The following is an 18,919-nucleotide window of genomic DNA, read 5'->3' on the forward strand; positions in this document are numbered from 1 at the left end:
AGCACTAAAATGTGAGACCAATCAGCAAGCACAGAACAAGCAAAAAGACCCTGAGAAACATCGCACCCAGATTTGGTGCCAGCTCAGCTCCGTACATGCTGTGTGACCCTGGGTCTGCTTCTGAACTTCTCTGGGCCTCACTTCCCCTCCTCCCAGGGTTGTCGGGAAGTTTCACAGAGAGCGTAAACACAAAGGGCTTGGGAACAGGGCCTAGCACATACTAGCTCAGGGTTTGGCAAACCTTTTCAGTAAAAGGCCAGGGAGTAAATATTTTCGGCATTGCAAACCAGATGGTCTGTGTCTCAACGACTCGGCTCTGCCATAGCAGTGAGAAATCAGCCAGAGGCATAAGGAAACTGCATCCTTGTGGCTGTGTGCCAATAAAACTTTATTTACAAAACAGGCACTGGGCCGGATTTGACCCCCTGCCACTATGCTAGGCACTCAGCAAAAGCGAGCTGCGAGCGGTTCTGTGTCCATTCAGTTCAAAAAGATTTGTTGAGCACCTACTGTGTGCTTGGCACTGCTAGGAGGAGGAGGGGTGGTGATGGAGAGGGGCTGCTGGGGGCATTTCTGTCCATCCCCATACGTCATGTGCATCCTCCTTGTCCAGCCCAAACTCCCCAGGGCAGCTCAAACACCAAAGTCCTCCACTAGGCTCTCAAGCTGTGCATGAGGATCCCAACACCCACACTCCAGGCAGGCTTCCAGGGAGCCAGTCTTCAGGTGGCACCAGGCAGAGAGGGGGTTGGGCATCCCAGTGGCAGCAGGTACAGCCTCAGCCAAGTTGTGGAGGGGAGACGGGCAATGCATAACTGGCCAGGGCATTGGGCTTCAGCTGGCCTTCTGCTGCCCGGGGAGGCATCCACACCACCCACTGCCCCTCCTATCTGCTCAAGGGGCTGGAGCCCTGCCCCCTCCTTGGCTGCCACCCCAGGGCCCTGTCCTGACCCCCACCCCTGCTCTGAGCCCACCTTGCAGCTCTAGCCACCCCTGGATATCCTCTGGGGTCCACGGACTCCAGGGGCACCTCACTGTGGGCTCCCATGGGCCCCAGACCCACTCCTCCCCTGTCCCTGAGTCACAGAACACCCACATGCCCCCAGCTCAGGCTCTGTGTCCCCCAGCCACCCCTCAGCCTCCCAGGCCTCCCACCTGCCCCGACTCAAGCGCCTCCGGTGGCTCCCCAGTGCCCGGCAGCTGGGCCCTTGAGGAGCCCTTCTCGCCCCAACCCCACACCCAGCGTGGGCCCCCCAGACACACTGCGCCTCCTGCAGGAACACCTGCCCGGCTGTCCCCTGGTGGGGTTTCCCTGCCCTCTCCTCCGCATGCCTGCCCCCTGCCTATCCTCAGGTTGCTTCGCCCATAGCTCCTTTCCCACCCACTCTCCTGGTGGACAGTGCCACCTACCCACACGTTATTTCTGCATCCACGGGGCAGAAATGTGTCCCTGCCATACAGGGTCAGCATACAGCAGGCGCCCAGTATCCACACATGGGATGAATGGTTTCACATCTCCACTGTTTTCATTATTTTATTATTGAAATACCATTGATATACAATCTTATATTGGTTTCAAGTATACACACAACACAGTGGTTCAACAGTTATCCACATCATTAAACTCTCACCCCTACTAGTGCAGTTATTGTCTACATAGGAGATGTTACAGAATCACTGGCTGTATTCTCCATGCTGTACTACCAACCCCGTGACCACGCTACATTATGATTGAGAATTTTTGTGCCCCTTTATCCCCTCTCCCCCCTCCCCCCTCCCAGCCCCTCCCCCATGGGAACCAGCAGTCCCTTCTCAGTGTCTGTGGGTCTGCTGCTGTTTTGTTCCTTCTGTTTTGCTTTGTTGTTATACTCCACAAATAAATGAAATCATATGGTATTTGTCTTTCTCTGCCTGGCTTATTTCACTGAGCATAATACCCTCTGGGTCCATCCATGTTGTCACCAATGGCAGAACTTTTTTTTCTTTCTTATGGCTGAATAATATTCCATTGTGTATATGCACCACATCTTCTTTATCCATTCATCTACTGATGGACACTTACGTTGCTTCCATATCTTGGATATTGTAAATAGTGCTGCGGTAAACATAGGGGTGCACATATCTTTTCGATTCAGTGATTTTGTTTTCTTTGGGTAAATTCCTAGGAGTGGTTACTGGGTCAAATTATATTTCTACTTTTAGATTTTGAGGAACCTCTGTACTGCTTTCCACAGTGGCTGTACCCATTTCCAGCCCCACCAACAGTGCAGGAGGCTCCCTTCTCTCCACTGTCTTCATGGACTCTCCCCATGGAAGGGCAGTGCTAGGGTCAAGGGTGCAGGTGAGCAAACAGCGGGGCCCCCAGGATACCCACCCCTTGCTGACATCTGCCCTGGATGCCCACAGATGCCCCGGGGCCACCTGTCCCCCAGAGGGGGAGATGGGCGCAGAGAACTGTGGACCCCAACAGTGGCCAAGCTGCATCCCCAAGTACTCTTGCCGGGCAGGAACCCCAGAGGTGATGGAGGTGCTGATCCAGCCTCACTTACCCATGGGTGGGGCGGCCTGCCCTGGGGTCCCCACACATCCCTTGCTGGCTCTCTGCCAAGCCCGGGTCTGGGTCGGACCGCATCTGTCTGGGCCCTACATGAGCAGGACCTGTATTCCATCCAGGTTGCTGGGCTGGCTGTTTATTCTTGAGGCAGCCACCTCTCGTTTCAGGAAATAAGCAACAATGTCCTGGGAACGGGCATTGAATGGGATTAAAAAATGAGGCCTGGTTTTAAGGAAAGGGTCAAAGGCTGTGCCTGCCCTAAGCACCTTCCCATGCCTTGACTGTTGCTACCAACCCTGTGCACAGATGGGGAAAAATAGGCACACAGGGGCCAAGGGTCACAGAGAGGGGCTCAGAAGGGTGGGCTCAGGGTCCCTGGCTCCCACACTGAGTCCAGGGGTTTCTGAGAGGATTTTGAGCTTTTCTCAGATTTTCAGAGTTTCCTGACCCCCCCCACCCCACCCCCACACACCTCTCCTTCATGCCTGGAATTCTCCTGCTGCTCTGGTGTGAGGAAGGCGCCATGTACCGACCGAACACTGACCGCCCACCCTGCTCCAGGGCAGGTGCTGAACACGCCGTGTGACTCCCTCTGGGCTGGGCCGCGGGCGCCAACTGCATGCCGCCTCTGGGCTGGATCCAGTGGGACCTGGGTAGACATCTCTGGGACCTGCAGCTTCTGCACCAGCAACTCCTGACCGGCGGTCGCTCCACAAGCACCTATCGAGGGGTGAGCAAGACACTCAGCACCTCTCACAAGCTGTGACCCCCAAGAACATCCACGGCTTCCCTGTGCTGCAGTTTCTTTAGCTGCTAGGAGGGGGGATGAAAGGGGCCCTTGTAAGGGAGGAAATGCGTGCCGGTACAAGGGTCAGGGAGTCAATGTCAGTAATGAGGGGAATCGCCTTGATTGTCCTGCCATTGCAACCTGCATCAGAACGGAGGGGCGCTGAGCCAGCCTGGGGCCTGGGCTTACCCCTTTCTCACTCCCACTTGGTCTCCTGCACCCCCAGGGCCAGCCCCTTGGGAACCGTTGGTGCTGTAACCCTGCATTTCACAAGCCCCCAGAAGGGGCCGGGAAGGGGCGAGCCGGATGCACGAGGGACCATATCCCAGAGGGAAGGGACTCCGGAGCACCCCCTGCCCCACTTCATAACCCTGAACCACAGGCCCAGCCCACATCAGGCCCTGCGGGGATCAGCATGCTGGGAGCCATGACCCCTGCTGTCCTTCTGGCCTGCGCCATGGTCCTGGGAGCCCCAGCCCTTGCAGGTAAGGGGGATAGGGACCATTTGGGGGTGTGATGGAGCCACCCAGCTCTGGCCAGTTCAGCCTCAGGTACTGTCTCCAGACCATCAGAATCCAAACGCACTCCCAGGGAGGCTACGTCCTCTGTACCTGAAAGTTGTTCACTCATGCTACCATGAGTCAATCTCCTCAATATATAAAGAGCTCTAACAAATCAATAACAAAAGCAAAGGGGGTTACTATTATTATCATCCTTGTCATCACCATTACAGCTGTTGAGTCTGCCCTGACTGGGGAAGCCACCCAAATCCTCCATGGAAAGGCCCTTCAGGGACTACAGGCCAGGAGTTCTGGGCTCAAGACCCTCTGCTGAGCAGCCCCAGATGAGTCAGGCTGCCTTCTTTAGGCCTCAGTTTGGGGAATGGAAACACTGGCCCCCACCTGGCCCACTCCTCGGGGCTTTGGGGATCTTGGTTCTTTGGGACCATGAGGGACAGTTATGTTTCTCAACTGCTCACCAGATGGGAAGGAAATGGGCCTGGCTGTGGGTAGAATCGACCCCAGACAGAAACAAAGGGGCTGTCCTGAGACTGCAATCCTGGCCCCATCACCCCCTCGCTGTGTGACCTTGGACAAGGCACTTGACCTCTCTCTGCCTCAATCTCCCTGTCAGTAACATGGAGAGACAAACAGTCCCAACATTCTTGGGCTGCTCTTGGACTAAATGAGGTTGCCCACACCTGCCACTTGGGGTAATACTGGTACCAACCCCCCCAGGGCATGTGATGGGGCATCCAACCGAGGTCTGAGGACACGGCCGTGACAGCACAGCCCAGGGGCCCAGAGTGGGTGGAAGCCACCCGACGGTCTCCCAAGGAGAGGTCCAACCCCAGCTGAGGCCCGGGAACAATTCTGACCTCTTGGTTTCCATTCCCTCTGCTTCCTTGGGGTTGGTTTTGGTCTCCAGCGGCTGCTGTAACATCATCACAAGCTCAGAGCTTAGAATTGGCCCACCCTGCGCTAAAATCCAGACATCCACGTGCCACAGGGCTGGTTCCCTCCAAACCAGCTGGTTCCACCCCAACCCTGCCTTTCAAGGCGCCATGCCTCGGTTTGCTCATCTGTCAATGGGGCTCTGACAGCAGTGTAGCCCAATTAACACAGGGATGGTGGTTCTTAAATACAGCCCCAAAGGCATCCCCATGTCAGTTCCGGAACTGACGTTGTCCCCTCACTTGGCAGAGAGACTCACAGAGGGGATTAGTTAAGGCCCCTGAGATGGGGGTGGCCCTGGGGTCCCGGGGCCCAGGGTCCTCACGAGGGTCCCTATGAGGGGGGCAGGAGGTCAGAGTCAGAGAGACGGGAAGACGTGGCCCTGCCGGACGTGCAGACGGAGAAGGGGCCCCAAGCCAAGGCCACGGTGCCTCTAGAAGCTGGAAGAGGGGGACACAGTTCTCCTGGGGCCCCCAGAAGAGCCAGCTCTGCCCCCTGGATTTAGGGAGGCAAGGCCTGTGTGGACCCCCACCCCCAGAACTGTCACAATCAATCTGCTGCTTTAAGGTGCCCTGTTTGGGACGGCTCCTTGCAACAGCCAGGAGACTTGCGGTCACTTAGAAGTGCCAGGCATGTGTGAGAGCTGGCACACTGGGGTGCCGTCACAGGCCCCTCACTCACCAGGCTGTGCCCACAGGGACCCTGCAAGGCAGGATCGTGGGGGGCCATGAGGCGGCGCCTCACTCGCAGCCCTCCATGGCATCCTTGCAGCTGGGCGAGGAGCACCTCTGTGGGGCCATCCTGCTGCATCCGCGCTGGGTGCTGACCGCTGCCCACTGTGAGGTGACCAGGTGAGCGGCTAGGGCCTCCAGGGGGTGGGCTGCAGGTCCAGGGTGCTCCGGCCTCCACCCGCCATCCCCACGCCTCCCTCAGCAGGAACCTCAGCACCTTCCGGGTGGTCCTCGGGGCCCACAACCTGCACGCGGCGGAGCCCACCCAGCAGGTCTTCCGCATCACCCGGGTTGTGCCCTACCCCCTCTATGATGCCCAGCTGGACATCCACGACCTGCAGCTCCTCAAGGTGGCAGGCGGGCTGGAGGGGCAGCCCCACTAAGGGAGGGTGGACTGGAAAACACCTGTGAAGGGGCTCTGGACACATCTGGGGCAGGGGCTGGCTGGGGGGGGTGTCATTATCGTTAGCACCCTGTTTATTCCTGCCTCTCTGCCTGTCTCCGTCTCTCTCGCTGTCTCTGTCCCCACCCCCTGGTCTCTCCCACCACCAGCTCCACGCCCCGGCCCGCCTCACCCTCTCTGTCCTCCCCACGCCATTGCCCCACCGGAACCTCGTGCTGCGCCCAGGGTCGCGATGCCAGGTGATGGGCTGGGGCGACACCACGGGCCACGACGATCCCCCTGTGGCACTGATGGAGGCCGCCGTGGTCGTCCAGGCCCTGGACACCTGCAATGCATCCTGGGGTGGCGCCCTGACACGAGACATGCTCTGTGCCTCCGCAGGCTCCCGGGAGCAGCGTGGCGTGTGCGGGGTGAGCCCACCGCGGCAGAACAAGCCCGGGGGGCATCAGGCACCTGCCCCAGTGCCCGCTGTGACCCCTTCACCCTCTCCCCACAGGGTGACTCTGGCGGCCCCCTCTTCTGCCGGGGCCGGCTGCAGGGCCTGGTGTCCTTCTCCTTCATGCTGTGTGGGGACTCCCGCTTTCCAGATGTCTACACCCGCATCTCCACCTATGTGTCTTGGGTCAGGGACGTGCTGCAGCATTACTGATGGGTGGGTGGGTCGTGGGGGACTCGGACCTCAATAAAGCTTCTTCCAGGCTGCAGAGGCTCCAACCTGTGTGTCCATGGGGGCCTACCGAGGCCCTGCCACCCTCCCGTTCACCTCCAGGCTGCAGAAGCTCCCAGTCCCTCACCCGAGGCCCAGAACAACCCACACCTGTCATTCTCTGCCAGTCTTTGGGTCACCAGAGCCTGGGCTTTGGCTGGGAACCCAAACTGCCAGATCCGTGCCCCCAGCCCCACAGAACACCAGTTCTGTGGAGGGTGGTCTCTTGGCACAGGCCATGTTTTATCTCCAGTTCTTGCCAGAGGCTGGCATTCAGTAGGTGCTCAATAAATACAACACAGACAGCAATGATCACAGTGTTTTCCTGGGCCTGGCCTTCCATTGTCCTCACAGCCCTGAGGTCAGTGCTGGTTGCAGGTGGGGAAAGGGGTGGGGCCAGGACAGGCGGGCCAGGCCTGCCGAGCTACTGGACAGCCTCCCCCCACAGCCCCGAGGGGCAGCTGTGGGCTTTATGCATTGGCTGTTTACCAGCTGCTGCAGGAAGCTCCGTGCACATGGTCAGTGGGCAGATGCTGGGTAAACTGAGGCACAGAGCAGGTAAGAGGCCTCGGGGTCTCATGGCCTGACAGAGCAAGGGTTGCCCTAGTGGGTGGCCTGCTGGGACCTGCTGCCTGCCCACTGCCCTGTTTCCTGGCCGCCCTGGAGTCTTGATCGCCATCCACAGCCCTGGGCGGTTTAATCATTATTTCCCAGAAGCGTACCTCAGAGCCGGCGTTGCCGGTGGGGAGTGGGGCCCCCGACCACAGCCCACAGAGGGCCGTTGGTGAGGGTGGGGTGGGGCCCTGCCCACAGCTCTCCAGGGAGACGCCGGCCTGCAGCAGCCATGGTGCCTGGGATGGGGGGTCAGGAACATCTGCTGCTGACAGTGGCTGCCGCCCTGCTGCTGCCAATGAGACCCCCAGGTGAGGACCCCTGAGGGCCAGCCCAAGCCCGCCAGGCCCCCATATAAGGGCCCACAGCCTGCTGTAGCTACTCAGCCCCCTGGAAGGCTGCTCTTCCTGGGCCTCAGCTGGCAGTGGGGCAGGAGGCCCAGCGGGGGTCTTGGCCAGGCCCAGGCCCATGTTCTTTGGGGTCCGGGCCCCCTCCTAGAACTACCCTGGGACCCTCTCTGTTCTCTGCATCTCTGTGTCTCTCTTTTCATCTCTGTCTCTGTCCACCTCTGCCTCTTTCTCCCCAAGCCTGACTCCGACGCTGTCCCTTGTCTGCACTGCCCCCAGGAGCCGTCTTCCTGCCCCTCCCCTGACACAGTCCCCCGCCCCACCTGCAGGCTCCTGGGGGGCTCGGATCATTGGGGGCCATGAGGTGACCCCCCACTCCCGGCCGTACATGGCATCTGTGAGCTTCGAGGGCCAGCACCACTGTGGGGGCTTCCTGCTCCGTGCCCGCTGGGTGGTCTCCGCTGCCCATTGCTTTGCTGGCAGGTGAGCCCCCCTCCCCCCACCTGCTGCGGCCCCCAGGACACTGCCCAGGGGGTGTCTCTGGTGGGGGTGTTGCTGTGTTCCAGGCAGGGCATAGGGGGGTGGACCCAACGCCTCAAGGTGGCCCAGGATGGCCCAGGATGGGCCCTCTGGGTTGGGGCGGGCCTTCCTGACAACAAAGGAAGGGGGACAGGGCGGAGCCGCCCACACATAAGTAGACGACATCTTTGCCCTGCTCATTCTCAGCATGTTGTGGTTAACGTTAAGTGACACTGGAGCATTATGATTGAGGTGGGATTGTGTGAATACAGTAAGTACTCTATTCATTCTGAGTATGTTTCTGTAACAACTATTCACATTCACACTGGGACTCTTGGAGTGAATACCATAATCGTTGGGTGGGAATGGTAATAAACACAATTATTACGGCGAAGTGGCGTGAGGATGGCTTGGGTCACTTCACCCCCATTTCACAGAGGTGGGGATCGAGGCCTATGATGAGCAGCCCTGAGCCTGGTCTCACTTGTGTTCCCTCCTCCCCCACAGAGACCCCCGAAAGGGCCTGGTGGTGCTTGGGGCCCACACCCTGCGCACCTCAGAGTCCACACAACAGAAGTTCGGCATCTCGGCTGTCATCAGGCACCCCGACTATCAGCCTGCAACCCACGCCAATGACATCTGTCTGCTGCAGGTGAGCTTCGTGGCAGGGGGCTCTGGACACAGGCTCCGCCTGTCCCTGGCCTCCCCCATCACGATCGGACATGTTTTAAGAACGGCTGAAAGTGTCTTGTGAGCACCGGAGACAGAATACAGGTCACGTCCCCCCTCTGCCTGCCCTCTGCGCCTACCACGCTCTCCCCTCGGCTCCCGTTCGAGGCACACCCCCTCCTCACTGAGCACGCTGCCTCCAGGCCTTTGCACTTGCTGGTGCCCCAGCCACCACTCACCGCATGGCTTTGTCCCTCACCTCTGTCATGTCTCTGCACAAATGTCTCCTCCCTCAACGACCCCCCAATTCTGCAACCTGCCCCGTCTTGCCACCCCTCACCCTGTCCCACCTGTCCTGCACCCTCATCTCAGCAGCACCAGAACCACTGCCCCTTCACCTGGCCACACCTCCGGACCCTACAGCACAGATTTTATGTCCTTTATCACATACAGCAGGTGCTCAGTGTTCACGTGCAAAGAACAAATGAGACTCCAGGCCCAGAAAGACCCCAGCCTCTGCCCCTGCGGCCCTGCAAGGGGCCGGGGGTGGGTGGGGTGGGTGGGTAGCAGCTCCTCCCCGTAATGTGAGTTCCCCTCCCCGCCCACACAGCCCCTCCTGCTTGGGGGACCGCCTACCCGGAAGCTCTCACCTAGGCCCCAAATTCAATCCCACACACCTCCAGGGCCTCCGTTTCCAAGACAGAACATCCCAAACCTCCCTTCAAAGGTGGTGAGAAATGGAGAGGCATTCACATGGCAGGAACAGGTTCCTGGGCACAGGAGGGTGGTATGGTCTCACGGCAGCTCCAGAGCTGTGGTGGCAGTTGGGGCAGGTCCTGACCACAGGAAGGGGGCACAGCGGGCAGCAGCCAGAGCTTGCATGTGAGCCTCATCCGTGAAACCGCAAAGCCTGGGACCCACTGCTCCAGCTCACCCATCGCACTGTGCAAATGGAGAAACCAAGCTGGGGGTGGCAGGGATGTGCCCGAGCTCAGGCGGCGAGTACCAAAACCAGGGGCCGAGTTATTCATTCCATAACTCATTGTTGAGCACCAGCCATGTGCTGGGTATTGGGGGCATCGTCGTGAACAAACAGCTCAGGGCTGGCCCTGTAGAGCCCTCAGCCTAGTGGGGTGGCAGCTGGGTAAACCGGCCTTGACAGGGCCACATGGGAGTACACAGGCGGCACCTGTTCCAACCTGGAAGTCTTGGAAGGCTTCCTGGAGGAGTTGACATCTGAGACCAGAAGGCCGAATAGGAATGGTAATCCAGGCGGGGAGTGTGGGTGTTGCTAAATGGTGAGCTAAGAACTTGTATCCTGAAGGCCATGGGGGTGCTTAGAGCAGGGAAGGAGATGCTGATTAGAAAGACTATTTGGGCAGCTGGGAGGTGAGACTGGAGGCCTGGAGGCTCGGGATGACGGAGTCCTGGTTTGATGGGGCAAGCCTGACGGTGGGGAGCACGTGGCGGCAGAAGTAACAGGGCCCTCTGATAGCCTAGCCTAGCCATGGCTGCCTTGATTTCGCTCTACGAGGCCAGGAAGAGACCGGATGTCGCAGACGCGTAAACCGAGGCAGGAGCCGCGGTGGCGGTTCGGGATCCTAACTTCAGCTCTCCTCCCGCAGCTGAACAGCTCTGCCACGTTGGGTCCTGCAGTGGGGCTACTGGGACTGCCACGGCGGGACTCCCGGCCCCTCAGGGCCGGGGCGCGGTGCCGGGTGGCCGGCTGGGGCTTCGTGTCCAACTTTGAGGAGCTGCCACCCGGGCTGATGGAGGCCGAGGTCCGCGTGCTGGGCCTGGGTGTCTGCAACAGCTCGTGGGAAGGCCAGCTGAGTCCCGCCATGCTCTGCACTCAGAGTGGGGACCGCCGGCGGCGGGGCTTCTGCTCGGTAGGACGCTCATTTTCCACACAACCCCGCTTAGCGTATGGGGAAACTGAGGTCCCCGGCAAAGGGCAGAGCTGGACCTGGGGCCCTGGGAGGGCAGAGGGTTGCCCAGGGTTACAGGGCTGCTCGGTAGGGCTGGGCGGGTCTGGGCGCTGCAGAGCCGCAGGTTGGTGTGTTTATAGGCAGTGTCCAGCAGGGGGCAGTCACAGACCTCCAGGAAGGAGCTCCTGCTCCTGAAACCCTGTGTGGACCGATGGCTTCCCTGGTCCTGAAGCCGAGGCAGAAACAGCCTGCGAGGTTCTGTTCCAGGCAAGAGAGGGCAGTGGTTCAGAACAGAGATTCAGGAGCCCAGCTGCCTGGGTCCAAAGTCACACTGTGCCACTTCCCAGCTGTGTGGCCTTGGAAAAGTCACCTTACTTCTCTGGACCTCACTTTCTCCATCTGTAAGACTGCCACACCGGTAGTACCTACTTCATAGGGTCAGAGCTGGTGTCAGTGGACAATCAGGTGACAGGACCACAGAGGGCAGGGGATGTGGGAGGGCAGGAATTTTAGGATGAGCATTCAGGAGGCCTCTCTGAGAGCACCTCTGAGCTGTCCTGAAGGAGCCTTGAGAAGATCCGAGGGAAAGCATGCTGTGCAGAGACTGGTCAGAGGGCTGCCGCGTACAGCTGCGCAGGCCGTGTGTTGCATGGCGGGCTGCAGACTCATATATTTACATAAACAGTGTCCATTAGGGGCAATAACAGCTGTCAAAAATATGCAAAAGCCCAGAAGCTGGAAGGAGTTAGGTTCTCTGCGGGTACACCGGGAAGGCTGGTGTGGCTGGAACCAAGTGAGAGGAGGGCAGGCGGGTGGGTGGGGGCCTTGAAGTCTAGGATGAGGAGCTTAGTCTCTGTGGTGGGAGCACTAGGGAGCCATGCAAGGGGTTTGAGGCAGGGGAGGGTCTCAGTCAGATTTCCATCTGGGTCAGGGTCAGGGTCAGGAGGAGTAGAAGCTCCTACAGGGAAAGTGAGGCCCAGAGAAGGGACCCTGACCTCAGCTCTCCCTCCACCCCCAGGCGGACTCCGGGGGCCCGCTGGTGTGCAGGAACCGGGCTCACGGTCTTGTCTCCTTCTCTGGCCTCTGGTGTGGGGACCCCAAGACTCCTGATGTGTACACACAGGTGTCTGCCTTTGTGACCTGGATCTGGGATGTGGTTCGGCCCCCAGCCCAGCCCCCTGCCCAGGACCACAGGGTCCCTACAGCGGCACTGAGCACACCAGACACTGAACGGTGAAGACAGCTCCAGCCTGGAAAACTCTTGTGGTGGGGGCAGGGAATCCATGGGGCCCCCAAACCCTGGGAAGCCTTCTGGGGAGGGCTTGGAGGTGGGGGAGGGCGTCCGTTCCAAACAAAAAGGGACAAAATAACTGAATAAAATGCTAACCAACCAGACACGATGGTCCACCTCCACCTGCCACTCACATTCCCGAGCTACCCCTCGGTCTCAGTGTGGCTGATGGACCTGAGTGACCTCAAGCCACAACCTGTGTCACTTTGAGCCACTTGATTTGCTCCCTAGTCTGGTATGCCAGCTTCAGGCCCCGTGGCACTTCTCCATCCTCCCCTGCTGACCCCTCTGGGTTCACCCTCGCCACAGCCCACACTTGGACAGCCTCCCGGTCTTGGCACCTGCTGTGCCCCCTGCCTGGAACACCGTTCCTCTAGCTGATGCACCCACATATAGACAGGAAACCGAGACTGAGAGAGGGTGGGGTCTCCAGGTCCCCAGCGTGGAGTCTCGGGGTGTCCCAGCTCCACATGAAGCCTGTCCTCATTCTCTGGCAGATGCTTAGAACAAACGGTGGCTGGCACATACGGAGGGTTGGGTAGGTACCAGCTGGAGTTATTGTTGAGGTGTTATTATTAACTGTATCATTGCTATTGTCTCACCCCCCACACCCCCAGGCCAGGTCTCTGTTTCTGGATCCTGAACCAGGTGGCTTCTTGGGGCTGCCCTCAGACATCTTGATCCCTCCTTCCCTTCCCTGCCCTATAGAGGCCTCCTCTCTCCTCCTCGCCCCCCACCTGCCTTGGCCCTCTCCCCGGCTGTTGCCCACTGCCCGGAGGCAGACCCTGAGGACCAGAGATGGAGAGTGGCTGCCCCAGGGGTATATATATGCCCACGTCTCTCCCCTCAATGCTTCCAGAGCCCCCCACTTGCCACTGAGAGAGCACCCCAGCCCCCAGGTTAGTAATGCCCCACCACAGGGGAATGGCACAGAAGCTCAAAGGGGCAAACACAGGCCTGACACCCCACATGACTTTTAGAGTCTTTATTTCTTTGGTGAGGCAGGACCCCAGGGTGGGGGAGGTTGCCTTGGGTCTCAGGCAACCCACCTCCCCAGAGGTGCTTCTCTGGGTGTCACAGACAAGGCACTTCCAGGGGCTGTGATGGGGTGGTCCTGGACTCAGCGAGCTGGGGACCTGTGCACTGGGCCTCCCACGTCTGGGCTGAGCATTTGGCCTACACACAGTCACAGGGAGGTGACACTGACAGAGTGGAGGGAACTGTCCCAATTCCAGCATCTGGCTGGTGTCAAGGCCCCTGAGCCCTGCGGGAAGGTGAGGATCCAGCCGGGAACTGAACCTAGAGGCCTGGCCAGGACAGGCCGCATGGGACTGAGCGGTCCCGGGTCCGGACCTCACCTCGGATAGGGCGGCAGACTATGGGTGCTGCTCAGACACGTGGCTCCAGAGGCCAGGTGTGCAGTGGACCCTGATTTACACCCCACCCTGGGTCAGTGGATGGGCAAGGGCTGACAGGCCCCACCAGGTCCCACCCTAAGTGGACTGGGCTCCCCCGGACAGGTACCCTGTTCCTGGTGGATGCTGACCTCTCCTTGCCTGAGGCCTGAAACAGGGGGCACGGACAGCACCCTCTCTCAGGGTACAAGCTGGGCTTTGCCAGCACACACTGGGGAATCGAGGCAGCGGCTAAGGTAAGCTCTGCAGTTCTTGGCCCGGTAGTGGCTGCTTCCTTGGCCAGCTGGTGTCTGGGCATGTTCTGACGTTGTGCACAGCCAGGCTGGGGACCACTCCTCAACCCTAAGCCCTTGTCCTAGAAGGCCGGAGGGCCTCTTCATTAATTGCTGGCAGGGAAACCCCAGCCCTCTTGATGAAGGTGATAATCAAGGATTATCCCCAAGGGAGATGGGTGGGGTGCTGGGCAGGAGGGTCCCTGGGGTGGGCGTTCCACCCACCAGCCCCGCACCCAGGTCTCCTTCCCCCAGTCCTTCCGAAATATTAGCGAGGACTCCGAGGCTCCCCTAACGGCCCCAGTCCAGGCTCTGAGGAGCGCTCGTGAGACATAAATTAGACTTTGCTGCGACAATAAATAAAACGGGGAGGCCCTGAACGCCAGGCCCAGGCCGGCCCACAGGCTCACACGAAGTTCTCCTCCTCCTCCGACTCAGCGTCCGGTTCGGGGCTGCCTGCACAGGGAGGAGGGCGCAGAGAGGCATGGGGGCGCGGCGGGGGGTTGGGGGTTGCGCCCCGCAGCCGCTCCCCGTCCCGCTCCGCACCTGCACAGCTGCCCGGGTGGCGCACGCCGATGGAGCGGCCCAGAAAGCAGGTGGCTTGGCGCAGGTGGCACGAGGACATATAGGTGACGTTATTGTTACCGCAGAGCTCCTGGCCGGGGCTAGAGGGCGCGGGGCAGGGCGCCGCGCGACATACCACGCAGTGCGCGCTGCCTGTCTGGTCCACCACGCACGACTCCGGCCGCGGGCACGCCACGTGGGCGCACGACTCTGCGGAGAGGAGCGAGCTCAGGGGGTCCCGCCCCTCACGCGGTTCCACCCGGAGTCCCCGCCCCCCATCTCGGGGCCCGCCCACACCCGGTCCCGCCCCCCGCGCCCCTCCCTGAGTCACGCGCCCGTATCCCTCACCCCATGTGAGCCCCAGAGCTTCCCCTTTCCAAAAGTCGGGCTCTTCCTCACCCCTGACTCCTCAAAAGACCCAATCCAGTGACACTCCCGGGAGTGAAAAGACTCCCTTTATTAGGGTCCACGGGCGAGGGCACCACCTGGGCCTCGCCTACCTTAAGCTCCGCCCCAATCCGTGAAAACCACGGAGCACTGCGACCCCGCCCCCGCGCACCGCGGCCCCTCCTCGGGACCGGACTCGCGGGCCCCGCCCTCCCTCGGGCCCCGCCCCCACGTACTGCGGCAGCTGCCTCGGTACATGACGCGCAGGTCCGGGTGGCCGCGGCAGCGCGCGGCGCGCAGCTCGCACTCGTCGCGGTAGGTGGCGCCGTCCGAGCCGCAGACCTGCAGGCGCGCCAGGAGCCCCGCGCAGTCGGGCGCGCACTCGCAGCGCGGGCGGCCGCCCTGCATGCTGCACGCCTTGCCGGGGCCGCACTCCACGCCCTCGCACGAATCTGCGGACACAGCACGCGCGTGGGCTGGGAGGCACCCAGGCCGTAGGTCCTCGGAACCCTGCCGGGTTCGCGGCGCCCCCACGAGGGTGGGGTTGGCTCGGATTTGGGTGCGAGGCCAGCCGCGGCCCGGTGCACGGGGAGCCGGGGCAGCGCCTGGGCCGGGGACTGAAGCGGAGCTCAGAGACTCCGGGCGGGGTCTCTGCCGGAATTTGGGGTCCAGTGCCGCTGTCGGCCTGCAGCCGGGCCACACGCTCGGCTGACGTGTGTTCCCGGATTTACGCGTGTTTCTGGGAAGGTCGGCGGGGGCCCCGCTGCGTCAGCCCGAGGGCGCTCCCCACCCCGCCAGGCGCGGCCGGGAGTACGGGCGGCGCGTTCCCGGGGCTTGCCAGGACCTCCCCGGAGGAGGCGTGGGGAGGGCGGGCCGTGGGCGCCTGGCAGGGACGCAGCTCCTGGGGAAGCGACTGCCCACCGCCCAGCCTTCTAACCAGGGTTACCTCCAAGCCCCCATTCTCAGGCAGGGAAAGGGAAGCAAGTCTGGCACGGGGAGGTCTCTCTCCGTGGTGCCTGACCCCATTCTGGTCCCGGGTCCCTTGGGAATGCGCTGTTCAACCCTCCCAGGCTCACTGCGGTCTCCCAAAACGGGGTGGGGCTGTTTTGCCCCCTTTTTTAAAAAGTTGAAAACTAGGTCTCATCACATCTGTGAGCTGAGGAGAACCGGGGGTACTTCGACATGAAAATCCAGGCCAGACCCCCGATGGACCTCAGCAGTTCTGTTGCTTGGGTTTACTCTCCAGCCCCAGTTTCCCTATGTGTAAAGCAAGGCTGATCGGGAAACCCACCTTGTGGGTTGGGCGTGAGCATGCAATGAGCACATGCGCTGGCGTAGCCCCCAATGTCTCCCCTGCCAGGGCATGTGGGCTGCACCTGGGCGCCTCCCACTCTGCCCGCCCACACGCACATCTGGAAACGCTCCACCCGGTTGGCTGCACGCAAGCGGGAAGGGAAGTTGGGGTGGGGGTTGAGTTCTCATCCCCAAAGCCAGATGAGGTGTGTGTGCAGGGTGGGTGGGGGGTTCTGGACCATCTCATGCCCAGGCCAGGGACATTTTTAACTTTGTCCTCCTCCCAAAAGCCAGAGGGGGTTCTGGAGGGAGCCAGGGCACATAGCAGTGAGTTCAAGACCACCCAGCTAGGCTGATCTGGGATTAATCACATCCCCGCAGCCAGCCGGCTCCCCATCTCGGCCTTAGGGACTGCAGCCCTCAGCTCCAGCCTCCTCCGTTCCTCTGCCCTGACCCCACCCCCAAGGCCTAATCCCATACCTTGGTCTCCTTTGATGCTTTCCCCAACCCTTTCTGCAGCTGGTAAACTCCTAATCATACCCCAACACCCCAGCTCTAATGCCCACCTCCTTTAAGTCATGACCCCATTTCCCCTCTGGGTCCCTGTGGGTTCAGCCCTGACTCCAGAGGCCTGGGACCGTCTCCAACCCCTTGCAGCCTCCAGGGAAGAGAATTTGTCTTGATTTACTTATTCTGCCCGCCAAGAGCACCTACTCTGATGGAAGAGGCAGCATTTCTCAGGGCAGGGTCCAGAAGGCACACGTTTGTTAAAATGCAGCTGCATACCCACCACAGACCCCTGGAATCTGCAGCCTTAAGGGCAGATAAGTATCTGAGAAGACAGTGTGGCATCACAAACCCCTGTGGCCAGTCAGGAAGCTAAGAGTGAGGTGTGAGCCTTCCACCACATGGGATGCAGGTGGGAAAGGACATACAGGAGAGGGCTTGGCGTAAGCAAAGGCCTAGAGGCTGGAAACCTGTGGGGTCCTGAGCTTCATGAGTCCTCAGCTGAGGGAGGCTATGCCTGGAAACCCCAAGTCCGCACTCCTCTCTGACTCCGGGATCCCCTCCACACCCCAGGACCAGGAATTTGCTTAGATGTCCACCTTTGACCACAGTGACCCTGGCCTGGGGCTGACACCTGGGGTCTCACCTTTGCAGGGGAGGCAGTGGACGAGGCCCAAGAAGCCCAGGAGACTGATTTTGTTCCCAGGGTGGGTGAAGTTGGACCAGGCGGTGTCAATGCTGCCAGAGGCGCAACACTCGGCCTGGCTCACGTCAGTCTTCAGCACCAGGCTACATGTGGCCTCTCGGCCCTGCTGGAGCCAGCAGACACCACCTGTGGGCGAGGGGGCAGTTCCTAGCAGGCCATTCGCAACCCTCAGCCTTGACCTTGCACCCAGCTCCAGGCCCCTAGGGATGCATACAGTTGGTGCTAAGTAATTACAGAGGGATTGATCTGCCCCAGCCTGGGAAGGAAGGGCAGAGAACTGCACAGGTGTCTCCACCCAGGCTGTAGCTCCTTTTAAGATCCTTCTCTGAGTTCCACTGCCAACCCCCACCCGTCCTGGGAAGTTCCCCTCCTTGCTCCAGGCCTGGCATCCTGCCCAACCAGTCAAACACCCAGAGCTGGATGAAGCTTGGAGGTGTTAGGGTTGCTGGGCCTGGAGCCGCCTCTTCCACCTCTGCCCTTGGTCTAGACAGCGCCTGAGGGCACGCGGAGCCCCCTCGCCTGCCGGCTCCCCCCTCGCCTGGCCCGCCTTACTCACTCCAACTTGGGCACATTCCCCTTGCATGAGCTCACCGTCTCCCCGGGGACACAGCCTTCGGGGAGGGGGCTCAGCTCTCCCCGGGTGTGGGGCTGCCTGGAGGGGTGGGGATGACCCTCAGTTTCTTCACCCTTAAATGGGGGCAGCAACACCACAGCCCCCATCCCGGAGAACTCACTCGTTCCCAGGCACTGTGCTGAATGCCTTCCGGGGACCAGTTCCTGGCACCCATCTTACAAGAGGGGAAACTGAGGCCAGGGGAGGGGAATGTTGCTTGGCCAGCGCCTCTCAACAAGTGGCAGGTATGAGATCCCAACGACCCACCTGCCTACGAAAGACCCCAGGGAAGATCTGAGACCCCAGCTGGAGGTCCTGGGTCCAACTGCCCAGCCCTGCCTCTCTGGGGCATCAGGACCCAGATGGGCCGGGAGCGAATACTGGCTTTGCCACTTACAAGCTGTGCGCTCCTACGCCTCAGGGTCCCCATCGGGAAAAGGGGCTTGGTAAGAGTACCCACGTTACAGGACTGGTACAAATTTAAGGAGGCGGTAGACACTAAGCGCTCAATAAATGTCAGCGGTCCTCACAACTATTCTTGAGCGGAGTTGAGGCAGTCACATCTGCTCCGCTGAACTCCTGGTGACCCTCCCTTCGGGGCCGGGGGAGGGGAACTCCAGCCCTTTCGGATTCGACCTGTGGCGCCCCCAATGTCGCCCCCGGGCCCGCATTCCGGACAGGCCCACGTGGGTGGCCCGCCCCCGCCCCTTCCGGCCGCCCCACTCACCGGGCGCGGGGTCCGCGCCCACGGAGCCCACGAAGCCCACGGCCCAAGCCAGGGCCCCCCAGGGCAGCGGCCACAGCGGCCCCGGCGCCCCGGGACGCATGGCGAACGCAGACAGAGGCGGTCCGCGGCAGACGCGCGGGCGCAGGAGGGCGGCGGCACCGACTTCCCAGCGCCTCGGCCGGGCGCTCCCTATAAAGGTCCCGCTGCCGCGGGCGGGGCGGGGCGGGCCGGGGCGGGGCGCGTGAGTGGCGGGACGCGAGGCAGTGCGCGGGGCGCGCAGGGGCCTCGCCGGCACGGGTCCGACGTGGGACCCGAGGGCTGGCCCGGGAGGACGTGGCTGCAGCCGGGCGGGGGCCGAACTGGGACCGTGGGAGTCACCGTGCCCTCCGGCGTCTTCAGACGAAGGGCTGTGGCCCAGCTCGTTGGCGACCCAC

At 61.2% G+C, this 18,919-nt stretch overlaps 3 protein-coding genes across 4 annotated transcripts; 2 read left to right on the plus strand and 1 right to left on the minus strand.

Annotated features, from left to right (window-relative positions):
* The first annotated feature begins 3,173 nt into the window (after positions 1 to 3,173).
* LOC108386601 (serine protease 57-like) lies at positions 3,174 to 6,578 on the plus strand. Its single transcript, XM_073219526.1, has 6 exons — positions 3,174 to 3,284; positions 3,724 to 3,826; positions 5,493 to 5,646; positions 5,741 to 5,876; positions 6,079 to 6,339; positions 6,426 to 6,578. The coding sequence occupies exons 1-6, from the start codon at positions 3,174 to 3,176 to the stop codon at positions 6,576 to 6,578; spliced, it is 918 nt and encodes a 305-aa protein (XP_073075627.1).
* Positions 6,579 to 7,467: 889 nt separating this feature from the next.
* LOC108386599 (serine protease 57) lies at positions 7,468 to 11,968 on the plus strand. The gene is made up of 5 exons (XM_017644547.3): positions 7,468 to 7,558; positions 7,924 to 8,077; positions 8,621 to 8,765; positions 10,408 to 10,671; positions 11,729 to 11,968. The coding sequence occupies exons 1-5, from the start codon at positions 7,480 to 7,482 to the stop codon at positions 11,945 to 11,947; spliced, it is 861 nt and encodes a 286-aa protein (XP_017500036.3). The 5' UTR covers positions 7,468 to 7,479; the 3' UTR covers positions 11,948 to 11,968.
* A 1,003-nt stretch (positions 11,969 to 12,971) lies between these two features.
* Positions 12,972 to 18,673, minus strand: FSTL3 (follistatin like 3). Of its 2 annotated transcripts, XM_037018102.2 has the most exons (5): positions 18,486 to 18,669; positions 17,086 to 17,271; positions 14,876 to 15,091; positions 14,235 to 14,462; positions 12,972 to 14,144 (listed from the first exon to the last, which is right to left on the minus strand). In XM_037018102.2, exons 1-5 carry the CDS (start codon positions 18,583 to 18,585, stop codon positions 14,095 to 14,097), a joined length of 780 nt encoding a protein of 259 aa, XP_036873997.1. In that variant the 5' UTR covers positions 18,586 to 18,669; the 3' UTR covers positions 12,972 to 14,094. The 2 variants fall into 2 exon arrangements, with proteins under 2 accessions (XP_036873997.1, XP_036873996.1); XM_037018101.2 differs by having other exon boundaries at positions 12,972 to 14,462; positions 18,486 to 18,673.
* Positions 18,674 to 18,919: the final 246 nt, after the last annotated feature.

The sequence above is a fragment of the Manis javanica genome, chromosome 13 (genome assembly GCF_040802235.1).
Source record: "Manis javanica isolate MJ-LG chromosome 13, MJ_LKY, whole genome shotgun sequence".
NCBI classification, from domain to species: Eukaryota; Metazoa; Chordata; class Mammalia; order Pholidota; family Manidae; genus Manis; species Manis javanica.

Bases quoted from the DNA above. Each gene is read 5' to 3' on its own strand.
- LOC108386601 (XM_073219526.1), top strand. From the start codon at position 3,174: ATGCCGCCTCTGGGCTGGATCCAGTGGGACCTGGGTAGACATCTCTGG. The intron at 3,827-5,492 runs GTAAGGGGGATA...CTGTGCCCACAG, and splicing joins GGGAGCCCCAGCCCTTGCAG to GGACCCTGCAAGGCAGGATC. The intron at 5,647-5,740 runs GTGAGCGGCTAG...CAGGAACCTCAG, and splicing joins GCCCACTGTGAGGTGACCAG to CACCTTCCGGGTGGTCCTCG.
- LOC108386599 (XM_017644547.3), top strand. From the start codon at position 7,480: ATGGTGCCTGGGATGGGGGGTCAGGAACATCTGCTGCTGACAGTGGCT. The intron at 8,078-8,620 runs GTGAGCCCCCCT...CCTCCCCCACAG, and splicing joins GCCCATTGCTTTGCTGGCAG to AGACCCCCGAAAGGGCCTGG. The intron at 10,672-11,728 runs GTAGGACGCTCA...CTCCACCCCCAG, and splicing joins GGCGGCGGGGCTTCTGCTCG to GCGGACTCCGGGGGCCCGCT.
- FSTL3 (XM_037018101.2), bottom strand. From the start codon at position 18,585: ATGCGTCCCGGGGCGCCGGGGCCGCTGTGGCCGCTGCCCTGGGGGGCC. The intron at 17,272-18,485 runs GTGAGTGGGGCG...CCTCGCCCACAG, and splicing joins GGGCGCGGACCCCGCGCCCG to GTGGTGTCTGCTGGCTCCAG. The intron at 15,092-17,085 runs GTGAGACCCCAG...CTGTGTCCGCAG, and splicing joins CCACTGCCTCCCCTGCAAAG to ATTCGTGCGAGGGCGTGGAG.